Genomic DNA, 20,878 nt, shown 5'->3' with positions numbered 1-20,878 from the left:
ACAGAGCCAGGGCCACGTGAGTTCTAAATCCAAGCAAGGGCCCCACCCGGGCAAACCACCTGTACCTTCTGCCCATTTCCCACCCCTGATCTTCACGAGAATTCATCTAAATGCAAGAAAAAATATGGACGCTTCCTTGACCTAAGAAACAAGCTGCGTGGCACACACATCACTACCACTTAGGATAAACACAAAATTAACCCACAAATGGTTTCTGAAATGATAAAAATCATTACTTTATCACTTACCAGATAGTAACATATGCTCTTCAAAAACAGTGGCAGGTGGAACTCTAGGCTTACAGTTTTCCACAGCTTTAGCAATCTCCCTGAGTTAAAAGAGAAAACACTATCTCCATTAATTCGAAATAAAATAAATTTAATTAAACTAATTCCCAGCTATGAAATTAAGTCTAACATAATTATGCACATAATTATATACCTAATTCCAAAAGTGCAGCAACAGTTATGCCTTTTAGTTTTCTCAGCAATGCAGAAAATGAATGTGTCAACTTTAACTTTTCTGTATTTTCCCAGTCTGCTGTGTACTGACTGCACCAGTTTCTGCCCTCAAGAGATAGAAACCGACATACGTAATGGTTTACGCAAATGCAAACAGCAAATCTCCTTTCTTTCCCAAACCCATAGATGCCCTTTACTCCATGAAATAGGTGCTTGCTTCTTAGTGGTTTAAAAGAAAAAAAAGCTTCATCATTGAGAAGGAGGAGCATACAGGAGAGGTGCCAGGAGTGGAGGCCCGTGTTTCAGGTCAGTTTTTCCCAAGCACAGAAAGCACAGAGTAGGGAGGGTCCATGGTAATAAATCACTAAAACTCCAAGATGATTAGTCTTCAAAATTTGCTTTGATTATGCATATACTTTTTAACCTTATTGGCTCTGGTAAATTATGTCTTTAATCAACCTGGAAAAATCTGTCTACTCCACTAAATTATCAGGGCCAGTATGAACTCCTCACTCTGCTGCCCCCTAGACTGGTATGCCAAAGTAAAAGCAGCAAACACACACACACACACACACACACACAGGTAGGTAGGTAAGTAGATACAGACATACATATACCTGCATGCAGATACACAGACACAGAAACACAAACACACAGGTATTTTTAAAACAACTTTTTTTAAAAAGGAGGAGATAATCTTAAAAACAAAAAGAGATCCAAAGATTTAAAAACAAAAAGAGATCCACCTTAAACTACTGATAGCTTTTAGATACTATTTAAAAGATATTTCAGGGGCACCTGGTTGGCTCAGTCGTTAAGTGTCTGCCTTCGGCTCAGGTCATGATCCCAGGGTCCCAGGATCGAGCCCCATATCGGGCTCCCTGCTCCCTCTCCCACTCCCCCTGCTTGTGTTCCCTCTCTCGCTCTCTGTCAAATAAATAAAATCTTAAAAAAAAAAAAAAAAAGATATTTTAAAAATTCCATAGGCTCTTCACAGAGTCTATCACAGAAGCCAACAAAAGCAGTGAACTGTTAGGTAATTCAGGATGGTGGACACATCGCGTGCACAAAAACAGACTCAGAACAGTGAGATGACTGGCTCAAAACAGGATCATCAGTCACAGGAGAGAAAAAACAAATTACAAACAGTCTGAAACTGGATTTTATTCCACTTCTTATTCCTCTTAGCCACAAAATGGCAAGGACTTGAACACATACTCCACCAGGCTCTTCTTCCACACCACATGTTTCACACGTTCACTCAACAACATGGAGTACGCAATGACCTTAAGGTACCTGGTTGTCTTACTGTCTTCCCCTTCCATGAGACAACTAATGGACACATGTACTTGCCCACAAGATATATGAACCGTTCCTCCTTAATTTTCTGAATACTAGTTAGGTATTTAAGTGATAGAATATCATGATATCTGGAATTTGCTTCACAACATTCTAAGGGGGAAAAAGTTGGAAAACAGACAAAATAGGAATAGCAAAATCTAGAAAATTATCGAAACTCTGTGGTAGGCACATGGAAATTCATTTTACTATTTTTCTACTTTTATTGGAATTTTTCACAATATAAAGGCATCTCAGTTTGCTAGGGCTGCCAAAATAAAACACCACAGGCTGAGTAGCTTAAAGAGCAGCAATTTCTCAAGGTTCCGGAAGCTAGAAATTGAGACGAAGGCGTGTGGACAGGGCCAGTCTCCTCTCAGGCCTCTCCGGCTTGGAGACAGCCGTCTTCCCCCTATGTGTTCACTCGATCCCTTCCTCTGTGTGTCTGTCTCACAAAGACACCAGTTACACTGGATTAGGGTCCACCCACAGGATCTCATCGTACCTTCATTATCTCTTTAAAGATCCTATCTCCAAATACAGTCACATTCAAAGGAACTGGGCGGCTGGAACTTCAACACATGAATGGTGGGGGGTGGAGGACATGATTGGTCCCATGACAAAAGAGCGTATTTAGAAGTGATTCCTACCTGATATGATCTGGTGTCGTACCACAGCAACCACCCACTATATTGACCAAGCCATCCACAGCAAAGGCCTGCATTTCGGAAAAGAAAAAGTTTCACAGAGCCCATCTGAATTCTAAACTCGCTTCCACCAATTCAGCAGGAGATCTATGTTTCCCGAATAATGAATTTTTCATTGTAAAGAGAGTTAAACATACTTAATCCAAGATATAAAGCTTTCACGCGCCCTGGATCTAAGTTTAAAAGCAGAAAATAGTCCAGATGCTATGAAATCCTTTACACCATTTATAAGTACAATGACATAATCATTTGCCTACTTGGTCATAATAGAGACTTTTTTTTTCCCCATATGCTGAGGTGAATGACTGTGAGCTGGATAGTGTATCAAATAACACATAAAGTGAGCGTCAGTTTTTATATTTAAGTTAATTTTAAATCTTAATGAACTAAAAATTCAGGGGTGCCTGGGTGGCTCAGTCGGTTAAGCATCTGCCTTCAGCTCAGGTCATGATCCCAGGGTCCTGGGACTGAGTCCCGCATCGGGCTCCCTGCTCAGCAGGGAGCCTACTTCTCCCTCTCCCTCTGCTCCTCCTCCTGCTCATGTGCGCCTGTGTGCTAAAAATTCAGTTCCTCAGTCACATTTCAAGTTCTCCAATAACCACATGGTAGTGGCTACATACTGGGCAGTGTGGGTCTAGAGTTTAACCATACGCTAGTTAGCGAAAGACAGTAACTGAGACAGGAAGTCAAGAAACTGAGAAGTCAGAGTATTGGAAAGATCATCTACTAGATAAGGAACTGAAATCACAAGAATCAAGTCAGAAATCATTTAGGAGAAAATGTTAGTGAGCCAGAAGCTGAAAGTTCAAGGAATGAGGAAGAGACCAGACCCAGGGGTTAGTGGGCAGTATGGTCCCATGACCTGGGATTCAAAGATGGGAGGTGTGTGGGTGATAAGGTGTGCAGGCGACAACAGGGAGCAAGGAGGACACCTACTCCACCCAGAAGTTTGGTTGGGGTGGAGTGGGGGAGGGAAGCCACCACATGAGAGGACTGCAGAAGACAGCGAAGTTTCATTTAGTCTGGGTCCAACCTGACTGGGGATTTTCCAACAGCCCCAGGGCCAGATGGGGAGAAAAATGCTGCCGGCGAGCCCATCCCTCTGCCTCTACCATCGTAATTCAGAGTGGGTAAGCTTTTGTTATATAGACACTGGGATTTCTTTAGGAGAAAATTCTACTTTTAAATATTCTAAATCTAAGATTTCCATTACTCCAACTCTTAAAAAACCAAATGAAAGACCATCCTTAACCTTTAGTTGCGTGGCCATCATATGTGGAGTTTCATCGTAGTCACCAAATGTGTTGGGAAGACCTAAGAAAGCACATTTCAAGCATTACTGAAAACCATCTTAACAAATAGCCTAGTGTTTGTGAGGCTGCAGGTTTAAAAGTTAGGAAATTTTATATTTATAATTAAATGGTGATTACTTGCAAAAACAAATAATAGTTCTTAATATCGAACATGGTAAATGCAGAGATACCACACCTCTCCCCGCCCCCCAAAAAAATCACAGAGGCAAATAAACATAGGCTATTTCTCTTCCATTTGAAAGAAAAAAGTCACTACTATATGGGACAGAATTTCTCCAACCCTATCCCCTTCCCACAGAGGAAGCTCAATCTCGTCAGCTAGCTGCTTGGGGGTAGAAGTTGGGGACTACTACATACCCTTTGAACTAATGAGCACCTGGCGATATGAATTAAAAACAAACTCAAGGGTGCCTGGGTGGCTCAGTTGGTTAGGCGACTGCCTTCGGCTCAGGTCATGATCCTGGAGTCCCAGGATCGAGTCCCGCATTGGGCTCCCTGCTCGGCGGGGAGTCTGCTTCTCCCTCTCATGCTCTCTGTCTCTCATGCTCTCTCTCTCAAATAAATAAATAAAATCTTTAAAAAAAAAAACAAAACAAACAAACAAACTCAAAACACAACCAGTTCTCAAATAAATTTTTCCAAGTCCAAATGCTCAAATAAATTTTCCCAAGTAAAATTTTAGCATCGAATTAACCAATTTCCTGTTTTATTTATTAGCTCCTTCCAGTTATCTTACTCCTTCTGGGGAAATAAAATTTGGTGAGCATTAAGATATACATATTTGGAGAAAGAAAGCTGGAAAATGATTGTTAGCCCTAAGGAGCTAAGCAAATACTCAAAAACATTCACCAGAAAATCTGGTTAATGCAGAATGGGTTACTAATTTCTAATTGAATAGTTTTAGAACAGTAAAAAATATCTGTATCTATATCTATATATAGTAAGCTAGAAGTGCTAACTTTTAGAAAGGAAAAAGCTGACAAAGATTGTTAACACAGAACAGAGAGGAGGGCTCCCTCTCCTCTTCTTTGCACTCATCTCTTTGGCTGTGTTCCCATGGCCAGCACTGTCACCTAAAGCAAGGCTCTGTAACTAGACTTCATCCCCCAAAGTTCTGTCCAATCCTGAAGCTTGCAGGCTGAGTCAAATTGTTCCTTCAGGTCTAGAGGCAAGCGGTGGTCTAGACCCAAATACTCTTCATTTAGAAAATGGCCACTGAATTTCAACTACGTACCAAGACCTGCAAAACAAATTCTTTTGGCCAAACTCTTTTAACCCTACCTACCCCGTCGTGTGTATTTGGATTTCCCCATGTGCAACTCCCTAGAAATACACACCTGCATTGGGATAACAGAGTACATAGGCTGTTGTACATTTTCCAATTGTTTCAATAAAAGGTCTCATTTCAGCTGCACCCAGAGCACAGTTTAATCCAATGCTGTAAAAACAAAAAGAAGGTATCAGGAGCATCATCTTGTATGCAAGGTGTTTATGTATATAAAACATTACGATAAAGTAAGGACTATATTTAAAACCAAGCAGATAATAAATCTCCATGTTAGCTTTAGCACCTTTATTCATATATAGTCAAAGCCATTTCACTGAAGTCCCTCTGAATGTTTCTGTCCATGTCTCCAATGTCAGATGATCTTACAGCTAAAGGACCCTGCTATGGTAGCTCCTTGAAGAATTTGACAGTTTGGTTACTGGTATACCGAAAACAGAAATGCCAGCAAACTACCAGTGCTAACACACGTCTGATCTGAAAGCAATACTTATGAGAAACAGAAAGGAAAATCATGGAGGTAGAAGAGAAGGCACAGTAATGATACATGGAAGCCACTGTGCGAGTCCAGAAGACCAAGACTGAGTAGTCGTTGCTCTGTAACTGACTTGCAAGGTGACCTTGGCCTTACAGTTTGTCCTCTTATAAATTAAATTGGTTTATCTATAAAACCAAGTTTAATTTTGCATATGAAACTTACTGTCTCAAATGAAACAGATCCAAGCAGAGCTGCCCTAACTGAAGTTTTCATGGTGGAGGGCCTGAAACCCCTCCAATACCACTCTCAGTGGGGCCCCTGGGGCCCTCAGGAATTCAAAAATTAACTAGGAAGCTACTAGACTATTTCAATTGTTTTCTTTTACTATGATTCCTAACTGCAATGTGATACACTAGATTAGATCCTGAGGCAGAAAAAAAGGGCAATTGTGGAAAAACTTGAAATCTGAATAAAGTGTGGAATTTAGTTAATAATAATACTATTCTTAGTTTTGACAAAAGGACCATAGTTATGGAAGACGCTAACGTTAGGGAAAACTAGATGAAGAGTACATGGAAATTCTCTCTACTACCTTTGCAACTTTTCTGTAAATCAGAAATTACCCCAAAATAAAAAGTTTATTTACCAAATACAACACCCATGATAAAAACTCTCAGCAAACTAGGAATAGCGGGGAACTTCCTCAACTTGATAAAGAACATCTACAAAAAAACCTATAGCTGACATCATAATTTGATGTAAAACTAGACGCTTTTCCCCTAAGATTGGGAACAAAACAGAGAATGTCCATTTTCAACTCCTACTTGACATTATACTGGAAGTCCTGGCTAATGCAAAAAGAGAAGGAAAATACAAGGTATACAGATTGGAAAGGAAGACATAAAACCATCTTTATTCACAGATAGGATGTAGAAAATCCCAAAGAATCAACTAAAAATTTCTTGGAATCAATAAGCACTGATATCAAGGTTGCAAAACACAAGGTTAATATACAAAAGTCAATTGTTTACCTATATCCCAGCCATGAGCTATTGAAATTAGAAATTAAAAACACAATACCATTTGCATCGGCACCAAAACAGATGAAATAGTGGGGTATAATTCTAACAAAGTATGTACAAGATCTACATGAAGAAAACTACAAAATGACAAGACTCAGAAGAAAGAAATCAAAGCAAATCTAAGTAGGTGAAAAGATATTCCATGGACATGAACAGGAAGACTCAGTATTATTAAGATGCCAGCTCTTCTCAATTTTACATATATATACACATATACATATATTCATTCACACAAACCCAGTGAAAATTCTAGCCACGTATTTTGTAGCTATCAACAAAATGACTCTAACATGTATATGGACAGACAAACAACTCAGAGTAGCTAATACAGTATTGAAGGAAAAGAACAAAGTTGAAGGACTGACACTAAAAGCTAAAGTAATCAACGATATTGGTGAAAGAAGAGACAAATAGATCAATGGAATGAAACAGAGAGTCCAGAGAAAGAAACACACACAGTCAACTGATCTTTGATAAAGGAGCAAAGGCGAGCCAACGGACAAAGGACTTCCTTTTCAGCAAACAGTGCTGGAACAAATGGACATTCACATGTGAAAAAATTCGATGAGAGACAGACCTTACACCTTTCACAAAAATTAACTCAAAATGGATCAGAGACCTAAATATAAACTGCAGAACTATTAAAGATATAAAGATACATAAAAAGATAACGTAGCCTGAAACTAATATTATACTGTATGTTAACTAACTGGAATTTAAATAAAAACTTGGAAGAAAAAAAAAGGTAACACGGGAGAAGACTTAGGTGGCCATGAGTTTGGCCATGAGTTTTTAGATAAAACACTGAAAGGAGGATCAATGAATGAAAAAGCTGATAAGCTGGACTTCACTAATATCAACAACTTCTGCTCAGTGAAAGACACCATGCTGTTAAAAGCATGGGAAGACAAGCCACAGATTGGGAAAAAATATTTGCAAAACACATATTTGATAAAATAAGTGGTAACCAAAAGATAAAAAATTCTTAAAATTCAACGATAAATATATGCACCTAACGTAGGAGCAACAAAACATATAAACAATTATTAACAGACTTAAAGGGAGAAACTGACAGCAACACACCAACAGGGGACTTTAGTACACCACTTCCATCAATCATGATCATCCAGACAGAAAATCAATAAGGAAACACTGGCCTTAATAAGACACATTAGACCAACGAACTTAAATGATATACAGAACCTTCTATCCAAAAGCAGCAGAATACACATTCTTCTCAAGTGTACACCGAACATTCCCTACAGCACATGTTAGGCCACAAAACAAGTCTCAAATTAAAGAGAAATCATACCAAGCATCTTTTCAAACCACAATGGTAGAAAACTAGAAATCAATTACAGGAATAAAATTGGAAAAACTACAAATATGTGGAGATTAAACATGTTACTGAACAACTACTGAGTCATAGAAGAAATCAAAGGAGAAATTTAAAAATACCTAGAGACAAGTGAAAACAGAAATACGACACATCAAAATCTATGGGAGGCGGGGCACCTGGGTGGCTCAGTTAGTTAAGCAGACTCCCTTCGGCTCAGGTCATGATCCTGGAGTCCCAGGATCGAGTCCCGCATTGGGCTCCCTGCTCAGCAGCGAGTCTGCTTCTCCCTCTGACCCTCCCCCCTCTCATGCTCTCTCTCTATCTCATTCTCTCTCAAATAAATAAATAAAATCTTTAAAAAAAAAAAAATCTATGGGAGGCAGCAAAAGTGACTCTCTAAGGGGAAAGTTCAGAGCAACAGAGGTCAACCTCAAGAAACAAGAGAAATCTCAAATGAACAATTTCACTTTACACGACAGGAACTAGAATAAGAATAAATGAGGCCCAAAGTTAGCAAAAGGAAGGGAATAATGAAGTTCAGAGTCAAAATAAATGAAATAGACAGGGCACCTGAGTGGCTCAGTCGGTTAAGAAGCCAACTCTTGATTTCGGCTCAGTTCATGATCTCAGGGTGGTGAGATCAAGCCCCACATCAGGCTCTGCATTCAGCCCGGAGTTGGAGCCTGCTTGAGGTTCTCTATTTCTCTCTCTCCCTCTCCCTCTGCCCCTCCCCCTGCATGTGTGCGCTCTCTAAAACAAATAAATCTTAAAAAAATATATAATAAAAAAATAAAATACAGACTAAAAAGACAAATAGAAAAGATCAATGAAACTCAGAGCTGATTCTTTGAAAGATAAAACAAAATTGACAAACCTTCAGCTAAACTGAGAAAAAAGGAGAACCCTCAAATAAATAAAATCAGAAATGAAAGCAGAGAACTTACAATCGACACCACCGAAATACAAAAGAATCATAAGAGACTATTATGAACAATTATATGCCAACAAGTTGAAACTTCAAGAAGTGGAGAAATTCCCAGAAACTTACAACCTTCCAAGACTGAATCACAAAGAAATAGAAAATCTCAATAGTAAGGAGCCTGAAGCAGTAATCAAGAACCTCCCAAAAAACAAAAGTCCAGGACCAGAGAAGCCTTCACTCGTGAATTCTACCAAAACATTCAAAGAAAATGTCATACATATCCTTCTCAAACTCTTTCAAAAAATTGAAGAGGAGGAAATGCTTCCAAACCTCCTTAAGAGGTCAGTATTACCCTGATACCAAAACCAGACAAGGACAGCCCCAAAAAAGAAAATTACTGGCCAATATCCCTGATGAACACAGATGCAAAAATCCTCAACAAAATATTAGCAAACCAAATTCAACAATACATTAAAAGGATCATACCATGATCAAGTGGGATTTATTCCAGGGATGCAGCGATGGTCCAACATCTGCAAGTCAGCCAATATGTGAGCAGAATGAAACCTTAAAAACCACACGATCATCTCAAAAGATGTAGAAAAAGCATCTGCCGAAATTCAACATCCACTTATGTTAAAAACTCTCAACAAAGAGAGTATAGAGGGAACATACCTCAAGATTATAAAAACCATATATGGCAAACCTACAGCTAACATCATACTCAACAGTGAAAAGCTAAAGCTTTTCTTCTAAAACCAGAAAAGAAAAGGATGCCCACTCTCTCCACTTTATTCAACACGGTATCAGAAGTTCTAGCCACAGCAACTAGGCCAAAAGAAATAAAAGGCATTCTAATTAGAAAGAAGTAAAACACACTATTTGCAGATAATATGAACTATATAGAAAACCCTAAAGACTCCACTAAAAAAAATTGCTAGAACTAATAAATGAATTCAGTAAAGTTGCAGGACACAAAATTCATATACAAAAAAAATCCATTGCATGTCTATACACTAATAGCAAACTATCAGAAAGAGAAATTAAGAATGCAATCCCATACAATTGCATCAAAAAGAATAAAATACCTAGTAATAAATTTAACCAAGAGGTGAAAAACCAGTATACTGAAAACTGTAAGACACTGATGAAAAAAACTGAAGATGACACAAAGAAATGGAAAGATAACCATTCTCATGGAATAAAAGAATCCTGTGAAAATGTCCATAGTACCCAAAGCAATGTACAGATTCTACAGCAATCTACAGCACAATCCGTATCAAAATTCCAATGCATTTTTCATAGAACTAGAACAAATAATTCTAAAATGTATATGGAGCCACAAAAGACCCTCAAAGCCAAAACAATTCTGAGAAAAAAAAGAAAACTGGAGATATCACATGCCTGGATTTCAGACCATACTACAAAGCTATAGTCATCAAAATAGTATGGTGTTGGCCTAAAAACAGACACACAGGTCAATGGAAGAAAAGAGAGCCCAGAAATAAATCCATGCATATACAGTCAATTAATTTACAATAGGAGAGGCAAGAATATGCACTGGGGAAAGGACAGTCTCTTCAATAAATGGTGCTGGGAAAATTGGACAGCCACATGCAAAAGAGTGAAACTGGATCCCTGTCTTACACCAGACACAGAAACAAACTCAAAATGGAGTAAAGACTTGAATGTAAGAACGGAAACCATAAAACTCCCGAGAGAAAACATAGGCAGCAAGCTCCCTGATATCCATCTTAGTAATGTTTTTTGGGGGGGGATCTGATTCCAAAGACAAGGGAAACAAAAACGAAAATAAACAATTGAGACCACATCAAACTAAAAAGCTTCTGCACAGTAAAGAAAACAATCAACAAAACTAAAAGGCAGCCTACAGAATAGGAGAAGATATCTGCAAATCATACATCTGGTGCTCGCTTTGGCAGCACATGTACTAAAAACAGAATGATACAGAGAAGATCAGCAGGGCCCCTGCGCAGGGATGACATGCAAATCATCTATCTGATAAGGGGCTGATATCCCAAATATATTAAGAACTCATGCAACTCCATAACAAAAAAATCCAATTAAGAAATGGACAGAAGATCTGAATAGATATTTTTCCAAAGAAGATACTCAACAGGCCCATGAAAAGATGCTCAACATCACTCATCATCAGGGAAATCCAAATCAAACCCCAATGATAGATCACCTGATACCTGTCAGATTGGCCGGTATCAAAACGACAAGAAACAACAAATGCTGGGGAGGATGTGGAGAAAAGGGAACCCTTGTGCACTGTTGGTGGGAATGCAAACTGGTGCAGGCACTATAGGAAAGAGCAGGAAGGTTCCTCAAAAAATTAAAGACAGAAATACCATATGACCCAGCAGTTCCACTACTGGGTATCTATCCAAAGAAAATAAAAACACTAATTCAAAAAAAATACATGTATCCCTATGTTCATTGCAGCATTACTTACAATAGCCAATGAGGGTATGATGCTAAGTGAAATAAGTCAGACAGAGAGAGACAAACATCACATGATTTGACTTGCACGTAGAATTTAAAAAACAAAACAAACAAAATGAAACCCAGACTCACAGATACAGAGAACAGACCGATAGCTGCCAGAGGGGAGGGAGTTTGGGGGTGGAGGTAATATGGGTGCAAATCAAGAAGCACAAAATGGCAGTTACAAAAGAGTAAGTCACTGGGATGTCATGTACATCATGGGGAATATAGTCAGTAATACAGTGTTAACTTTGTATGCGGACAGACGATAACTAGATTTATTGTAGCAATCATTTTGCAATATACACAAATGTCAAGCCACTATGTTGTACACCTGAAACTAGTATAATATTTTAAGGCAGTTATACCTCCATTTAAAGAAAAAAAAAAAGACTGCACAGCTAAGTTACAAGCCTTGAATAGACCTGTTCGGTTGCACCAGTCTCCATTTGGAATGCTTTTACTCTTTTTTTTTTTTTAATCTTGTGCTACTGTCATCCACACTCAACACCAGGTAATAAACTAAATTTTTTTTAAATCATCACATTATCATTAGAAAGGATCCTAGACTTTTTCTAAACTTCGGTCTGATCCTAACTCATCTGGTTCAATAGTAGGGTGGCTTCACGTCCTCATTTGCGGCATGAGAAAACAATGCCCAAACAGCAGTGAGGGTCAAGTGAAAGTAACATCAGTAATACGAAAACGTTTCAGAAAAATGCAGTCCTTCTCCTGCTCTTTGCTCATTCTGACACATCCATCTGCCTCTGCCTAGCGAACTCTGGCTCATGCTTCAAAAACCAGCTCAAGTGTCACCTTCTCGACAAAGCCATCCTTGAATCTCGCAAGGACACCATTAATCCGTCCTCTGTCCGGCCAGATTTGTGTTCATACTTCTGTACAGCAGTTGATATTTTATATTTTAATTTACTTATGTATTTCTCCTAGTGTGGACTATTTCACATTTGCCTGTATTCCAAGGCACAGAGTAGGATTTCAATTAATGTTCAATGAATTAATAATAATAATAATAATAATAATAATATAAAAGCTCTGTCCCATTGTACTTTGTGAACATATGTACAGTTTGCGAGAATCACAAATCAGTAAGCGATAGTTTCTTACACACTTTGTTACATACTGTTTACATATACACATTATACACATATACACATATACACAATAATGTGCATATACACATTATTTTAAAATTATCATATATTTGTTAACAGGACTCCTCTATACTGAGATCGACCCTTAGTACTGAACTAGAAAGAAAACCAGTAGGCACTACTCAGAGTTCTGAACCTGGAACAATATAAATAGGACCTGATACAATTCTCCAATTCCTGGGCTGCCTTCCATCCACCTATCTGCCCCTTCGGTCTGTAAGATTCCTAACAAATCAGAGACCAAATATATTCTCTCTGTGAATGGCCTACAGATGAATGTTGAAGACACATAAAGAATTACAGGATAACAATAATAAAAAAAAAAAATGAAACCACTGAGTGGGTCAAAAGTTAGAATTCATTGCATGTTTGCTTAAGGAACAGAAATATAAATTTTTGAAACTCCATTAAAATATCATCCTTGGATTCCCGCCGGTGAGGCAGGGAGTGGGAGAACATCCTCTAAGGATGTCCTCTGGGAACAGTCAAGCAGACTAAAGAGCAACATGATACTTGGGGCAATGCAGGGGGTTTCATCTACACATCTAGGGGTTCCAACCAGATCACGAATTAAGACTCAGTAAAGGGGGTGGGGAAGAGAGCAAGAGAATAAAAGGAGGAATGCTCAAAATATATGAGGAAAGACAAAAAAAATCGAAAGTAAACTAGATAAGGTTTGTCCTCAGAGACCCCTACATTTTCCTATCCCCAGTTTTCCTGTTAAACATTTACTGTAGCCATCCTACATGCCAAGGACTCTGTTAAGCACTAGAGACATAAAGATGATGAAGAGATTGCTTTGGAAAAGCTCATAAGCTGTTAAGGGGTCAATCACAGTCCAGTTCAATACAGTTACTTTCTTAATTATCAGGCCCAGTCAACTGGATAACAATGCACTCTAAATTAACAGCAGCTTTTAAGAAATCACACAACTGGGGCACCTGGGCGGCTCAGTCGTTAAGCATCTGCCTTCGGCTCAGGTCATGATCCCAGGGTCCTGGGATCGAGCCCCACATGGGGCTCCCTGCTCGGCGGGAAGCCTGCTTCTCCCTCTCCCACTCCCCCTGCTTGTGTTCCCTCTCTCGCTGTGTCTCTCTCTGTCAAATAAATAAATAAAATCTTTAAAAAAAAAAAAAAAAGAAATCACACAACCACACTAACTCAACTGTAAGGCATGTCATGAAATTAGAAACATTAGAACATGAAAAAAAACCAGTATCAAATAACTGATAAAGAGTGGTAGAGCCCATGGCTGTGAGCATGCCCCTATGCTAGACCCACTACTGACTGCACGCTGGGCAAGTCACAACCTCCGAGCATCTCTGTCCCCTTCTCATCAAAATGAGGACATGAACAGCAGGGCCCAGCTCAAGGTGTTGTTGCTGGAATTAAAAGAACTCAGTCACATAAACCACTTAAATCAGCAAACTCTCAATAAATGCCTATTACTATTATTTTTACGGCAAAGACTATAATAAAGTAAACAGAGTGCTCTGAGGACATCAACCTGGGCTAGTCAGAGAGGGAGAGTTCCCTGGAAAAGACCCTGGAGAGGATTCTTAAAAGCTAACAAGGTGTGTGTGTGTGTGTGTGTGTGTGCTGGGCGGGGACAGGCACAGCTTCCAGGAAGGAAGGAGCCGGCAGAGTATGACTCTGTGTGTGTGTGTGTGTGTGTGTGTGTGAGTGAGTGTGAGTGTGTTGGGCAAGGACAGGCACAGCTTCCAGGAAGGAAGGAGCCAGGATCCGACAGAGCATGACTCCGTGTGTGTGTGTGTGTGTGTGTGTTGGGGGGGTGGGGGAGGCAGGCACAGCTTTCAGGCAGGAAGATCAGTACATGTGTGGAAAAGGCACAGATGACAACAGTGTATACTCTTGGAGGTTCTGTTTCATTCATGGTATGTAATTTAAAACATTTCTGACAAGAAAAATAGAATGTAAAAGCCAAGTGAATTTTTTTTTTAAGATTTATTTATTTTAAAGAGAGAGCATGAACGGGAGGGAAAGCGAGAATCTCAAGCAGACTCCCTGCTGAGTGTGGAGCCTGACGCGGGGCTTGATTCCAGGACCCTGAGATCAGGACTTGAGCAGAAACCAAGAGTCGGACACTTAACTGACTGTGCCACCCAGGCGCCCCAAAGCCAGGTTAATTTTAAAGATAAAAATCTGAGCTTTAGAATTCCCACCTTATTCCAAGCTGGACTGCTTCTGTTTGCTCCATAAGCATGGAGATAAAACACTTTGCAAAGCCCTGCCCTAGGAACGTAAGCACTGTTTTTGCAGCATTACGACTGAACCAAGCACAGCCTTAAATTGTGAGGGGCGCACTTACAAACAGCCAAACGTGTGCCTGATCCAAGGGGCAGGAGCACTTGCCCAGCCCCTCAAACTGACTCATTCAGGCAGGGGGCTTCTGACACCCTTAAGAAAAGTCTGAATGTACTTCCCAGAAATCCAACATCGAATGCGGGTGGTTCAGTGGAAATATGCAGGAGCGATTTTTGTTGCCATGAGAAAAGATCCCTCTAAAAGGAATGGGGTCAAGGAAAGAATGATCACTTACCAGAGCGGGTCTGCGTGAGACACACTGATGACAAATGCCTCTCCTGTCTGTCCTGAAAGAGTTCGCCCACTTTTATCAATAATTGTTCCTGAAATCTGAATTAACAAAGTAAACTCAGTCAACAACAGAGGCTCAAATTAAGAACACGGACACAAAGATGAAATAAAAACAGAAAACTGTTCTTTTACGAGGAAGGGGAGTGTGGAACTCTCCCACAGAAAGCACTTTTCATCATGGTCAGAAAGGACACGGGCAAAGGGATTGTGGGGAGGAGTCAGGAAGCCATAAACACAGAAAACAGGGAAAGTCACTGAGGCAAAAGCAATGACCAACAAAGCTTTAGAATTCACACATCCAGTCCCATCGCAGAAGGCTTTACCAGAGACCTCAGGCTGTCCTGGCTATTTCCCCTGGTTCGTCTAACACCCCTTGATTTGATTCTAGTCTTTTCCCACCAAGCAATCTTGGGACTCTCCCGGGGGTCTGTCTACTTGCAGGCTGGTGTCATCCAATCTGGGAACTTCAGTCAGCAAGCAAGCCCGCCTCTCCTGGGGCCCCTATCAGAGGGAGTCCCGAAGCCTTTGACTTCAGGGGACCAATTCAGCCAGGCTTCTTTCGAATAGCCTGCCTTCCACCAGCCACTTCTGGGTTCACCTTCTTTGCATTTCCAGAGCTGAGACAGCTACTGGTTTACAGCTGCCAGTAGGAGGAAGGTGAACAGAGGAAGCTGAAGTGGGTGGTTCCTTAAAGATACTGCAGCTAGTTCTCCTATGCCAGGAAAACAAAAACCCTACCCTCGAGTTGACAGTATTAATAATAAAAGACAAAAATCATCATGCAAATTTTAGAACTTACAAAGATAGGCCGGGGGCGATACTCCTCTTCAAAAAGTGTTTGGAGTGCAAACAAGGCAGCCTGTCAGTGGGAAAAAGAACATCTTTATTTCTGAGAGACTGTGTCCCCGGTCAGTCTAACTGGCTGATGAGAATGCTCCCTTTTCCAAAACCTCTCTAGATGTGATCAACATTGCACACTCTGGGACAGACACGCATCCTCTCTGTAAGGTACGATACTGATACCCCTTTCTCGAGGAGAACACAGCACCTACCGAAACAGAACAGATGCTGGCTCAGAGTTTACCTACAAACTAATATTTTCTCCAAAGAGGAGCTCAAGAGCTATGCTCTTTCTTCCTTCTCCCAGTCAAAATCAAAAATAGATGAATAAGAATGCCTCCACCATCCACATCCTCACAGATACACGGGAGGTACAGAAATGAACAGCACACGCTGTCCCCGTGCAAATTAGCGTGAGCTCAGAATGGGCTGTGTAGGTACTAATGCTAAGTAACTCAGTGCATGTCCATGATGCATTAAGTTCCAGGGAACATCTTCTCCCTCTTTTGATCACTGTACTTCCTGATTCCAAGACGTGCACATTTTCATCATTTGCTGAAGTCAGAATGCAACCTGTCTATAATGTATTCCTTTCATGGGGATGGTGGGTTTCTTTCGCATAGAAAGGTATTAAATCAACAATATGAGTTGTTGTTGTTGTTTTGTTTTAAGAACTAGCCAAGGTGATCCTAAAGATCTTATGGAAAAGTAAATGAGGAAGAATAACCAGGAAAATTCTGGGGGAAAAACCGAGGGTGAGGGAAGTTAATGAAAGCCTACCAGTTATTCAAGAGGTATTTTAATCGCAATGGTACGGAAAATAGCAGGATAGGAGTGTGACATCAGACAGATGACTGGAATAGATTCTACCCAGATGCACTTCTGAATTTAGGGTGGTACACGATTCCTATCACTAGGAAATGGTAGGATATTTAATAGATGGTGTTAAGAAAACTAGGTAAACCTTAGAGAAAAAGAGTACCTAGTTAGATCTCTACCACATTCCTCACTCCAAACTAAATTTGACGCGTCATGGGGACAACCTGTCCCTCAATAATCGAAAGAATGTAATGTCACACTTTCCTCTACCTGCGTAGCATCTCTATCAGGACCCCCACGCCGGTAATAGCTGACCCAGGAAAGACGTTGATGCCCAGGGAATAGGAGAAGGAAGGATATTTAGTTTTCACTCCACACATTTATGTACATTTTAAATTTAGAACCATGTATATATATTTACTACATCTGCATATGTGCACCTAATTAATAGCTATATGTGTATTTACTTTCATAATTAAAAAAAAATGCTTTTGAAAGTTAAAAAGATAATCTTTTGAGGTTTTTCTCATCCCACTGGCCTCAACTAGAAATGCTCAAAAATAGAATGGAACAGAAGACTTTTATTTAACTTTGACAATGGCTTCTCGCCCCACTGGGGGACTCATCACAGCCCCCACCCCAGCTGTCCCTTTCATCTCCCTTAACTCACCTTGGCATTAGCAGTATCAAAAATAGTTTCAATGAGTAAGATATCAACCCCACCATCCAGAAGCCCTTTGGCCTGCTCTTTGTATGCTTCAACGAGCTCATCAAATGCTGCAAAAAATAAATCGCATCCAGTCATAAATATCCTCTCAATGATCAGGACATGCTATGTTCAGGCCTGGCACCTGTCAGCTAACTATCGCTGGTTTCTAATGCTTAATTTAAGGACATCACCTTTTGTGAGAAACCAAATAAAGAAATGGAGCATTGATGTTAATGAAACCTGTAGACTGAACACAGTCACTCCTAAACACTTACCACACAACCTCCACATCCCACGTATGAGCCAAGAATGAGTGAGTGAGCAGGTACATGGTTTAATGAGCCCTGCACCTTATTTTCAACACCTTCAAGGTACATCATTCTTCCTAGGAATGGTTTTAATCAGTCCAGTTAAGGGATGAGTGCGAGGAATAAGTAGAGAAACACATCACCCTGACTTGGAAAGATGGCAGGTCTAGTCACATTCTCTCACACTGGCTGTGGTAAAAGGCTTCAGTCCTGTGGACTTCACTCCTGCCTGAAAGAAAACCTGCCCTGAAGAGCAATTTCAGTCTGAAACCAAAGTGTTCAATCATTCCTGGGTACAATTTTTGTTAGAAACATCTTGAGTTGTCCATTTCCATTTGAGAGGTCATCCCTCTCCCCATTTACCTCCCAATGAAAAAAAGACAAAGACTTGGATATTCAATAGGAAAACCCAAGTAGTACCTTTATGCTTGCTGTATATAGCACAAGAGAAAGGAAAACTTAGCCCCTCGTGGTCATGCCTGGATCAAAGAGGGCATCGACCACGCATAAGCCCAGTATGAGCAACCCCTAGTGAAGAACTATGATATCACCACATGGAAAGTTCTATAACCAAAAACCTACAAACCATACTTGCCTGAACTTGTCATCTACACAAAATTCTTCACCATACAAAGTATCAGTACTATTCAGCTAAGTTTAATTCTTTTTGTATTTCATTGTCTTGATGCTTAAGAAATTGATCTAGATATCTAGATTTTCTTCATGAAATCTCAATGTAAGTATGTTTCTATACGTTAGTTTATAATGTCAACAATGCTAGTATGTTTATATAGTTTGGAGTGATTTCTGACATAAAATGGGGGCCCAGTGGGTTATCCCATAATAGACCAAGGCCTAGTGTCCATATTTGCTCAACTTCTCAGTTTAAAGCTTTCTCTTGATTAGTTTCCTTTCCTCAGGTGATAAAGAAGCATGATCACAATACCATGTACATTTGAAATAATAAAAGTAGTAATAATAACAACATCTTTTTATTTAGATGTTTACTACATTCCAGGGACCATTATAAGCCCTTTATGTCCATTAAGTCACAATAACCCTGAGGAAGAGCCTATTATTGGTCCCATTTTACAGATTTTAAGATCACTGAAACACAGACGTACTTGCAGGAGGTCAAAGATTATTTACAATACTCACTAATGTTCCTGTAATCTGGTCTCTCCACAGACGGGGACACAGACAGTGTCTTATTAGTTGGACCCAGAGCTCCTGCCACAAACCTCTTAATTCCTTTGGGAAAAGAAAAACAAATGTAAAAATCTCTAAAGAGCTTGACCTTTTTGTTGTGACTCAATAGGCTATAAGATTTTCCCCTAGAACATAGGTCTATAATCCTTTATCCACAACTCGGAAATACAAGAGCACAGATTATTTTCTTAATTCATTTGACAAGAAAACGACTTCTCCTGGACCAACAAGAGGCTCTTTAAAGTCTTTATCACACTCAGTGAGACAATGCACAGATTTGACTGCAAATGTGTATCCGAGGATAGGAGCTATCCTGGACCCCACCGGGAAAATTATGAAATACAGGGATGTGTACAGCTGATTGCCAAGCCAATCCAAAAGACTCTGAATTCTCGCCTGTCGGGCTTCAAAGCGTTTCAGTAACTCTTTTTTATCTCCACAGCCATGTTTGGATAAATTACCTCCCCTTACTCTTAAGGAATCTTGAAGGTCCTGAACCTAACACAGATTCTACAAAAGCTCCTCACAGTAGTGTTCAACTTGAAATGCTCTCCAGTATTGGGCTGCAGGCCCTTCACTGGGGGGGAGACTATTAGATCAGGATTAACAATTATAAAGCCTAAAATTAAAATATGAAGCTGGTCAAATCTTACTGTAAGCACTCTTTTAATAATTCTTTAATAACCTTTCCTCCGGGCTAGAGTCCAGGTGCTTCTAAAAGAGCCTCAAAAGTTAGGTTCATCTACATGTCATAACTGAAGCCGGGGGTACACGGCTCATCACCTTTGGTGATGGTAACCACTCAGTAACCTGGGTTACGCTTTACAACTTAAGTGGTGAAGATTACCAACGAGTTGATAACCCAGCCTTTGAACAGGTTACCTTGCCCCAAGCTGAACAATAATGTGCGTATAAGAAAAATGTCCTTATCTTTCCCTGCTTTCGCTGGTTTCACATTCTCTGACCCGCGACTCTGTTGGGGTAACAGTCTATGCACATCCGTGGATTTAAACACTATCTCCCAGAGGCAGAGTTCCCATAAATTGCTTCGGTCTTTCTTCATTAGTATGCTGTGCCTCACTTCCTAGCAATTTTGCTTTATATTTTCCCCTGTTGGCAATAATTTTACATTTCCAAATCTTAAGGGGCTCCATATATTTCTCCTATTCCTTTCCCTCCCTCAGAGCCTCCCCACCAGCTGGCGCCCAAGTCATGTTATGGCAGCCAGCCAGGAGGGTAGTTATTTCAAGAGGCCGCTTTTCGTGTTCCAGCAAGGCTGAGTCTCATGCCACACTCCTGTGTGCTGCACAGAGCCTTCAAGGACATGAGGGATAGGACACAGAACATGCTCAAAAGGCAATGGCTCCTCACCTACAGAAGCCAATCACAAGGACGATGGTAGCTTCAAAGATATTTGAGAACATCAAATATCTTAATGTTAACCGACAAAACTAGAGCAGGCAACTGTCACCTGAATGTGCTTCCAAAAGGAGAAAAATCACCTTCGCTGTAAACATGCGAAGAAGCTCTAACTATGAAAAGAAAAAGTAGCTATAGCTACAAAGTGAAGCTGGAACCCGCAGTAGAGGAAACCCCGAGCCCAAAACCCAGGGTGACAGAATCAATTCAGAGAGACCGGGGAGGGCTTGATTATGAAACTGCAAAGAAGTCACCTACCCACAGGTACGAAACAGCATCTGAAGTGTTGCTGGTGGGCCACTTGTCATGGAAGGGAAAAGCGCAATGACGACAGCGCATGACAGCTGCGA

The 20,878-nt window shown here is 40.3% G+C and overlaps 1 protein-coding gene and 1 pseudogene across 2 annotated transcripts in view; one reads left to right on the top strand and one right to left on the bottom strand.

The window, feature by feature from the left end:
* The window catches only part of MTR (5-methyltetrahydrofolate-homocysteine methyltransferase), a 100,706-nt gene that overhangs the window by 68,684 nt on the left and 11,144 nt on the right, over positions 1 to 20,878 (bottom strand). The window contains exons 5-12 of one of the 2 annotated variants that reach the window (XM_035008527.1): positions 19,059 to 19,151; positions 17,554 to 17,660; positions 16,024 to 16,083; positions 15,169 to 15,263; positions 5,157 to 5,257; positions 3,759 to 3,820; positions 2,450 to 2,517; positions 249 to 328 (exon numbers count right to left, since the gene is read on the bottom strand). In XM_035008527.1, coding sequence (XP_034864418.1) covers positions 249 to 328; positions 2,450 to 2,517; positions 3,759 to 3,820; positions 5,157 to 5,257; positions 15,169 to 15,263; positions 16,024 to 16,083; positions 17,554 to 17,660; positions 19,059 to 19,151 — 666 coding nt within the window. Of the gene's footprint in view, positions 1 to 248; positions 329 to 2,449; positions 2,518 to 3,758; positions 3,821 to 5,156; positions 5,258 to 15,168; positions 15,264 to 16,023; positions 16,084 to 17,553; positions 17,661 to 19,058; positions 19,152 to 20,878 lie in introns of those variants that run through there. The other variant, XM_035008526.1, reaches the window with a different exon arrangement.
* LOC118013037 lies at positions 10,853 to 10,973 on the top strand (annotated as a pseudogene).

The sequence above is a fragment of the Mirounga leonina genome, unplaced genomic scaffold (genome assembly GCF_011800145.1).
Source record: "Mirounga leonina isolate KUSES-001 unplaced genomic scaffold, KU_Mleo_1.0 Mir_152, whole genome shotgun sequence".
NCBI classification, from domain to species: Eukaryota; Metazoa; Chordata; class Mammalia; order Carnivora; family Phocidae; genus Mirounga; species Mirounga leonina.
This window is presented reverse-complemented; position numbering and strand designations above follow the sequence as displayed.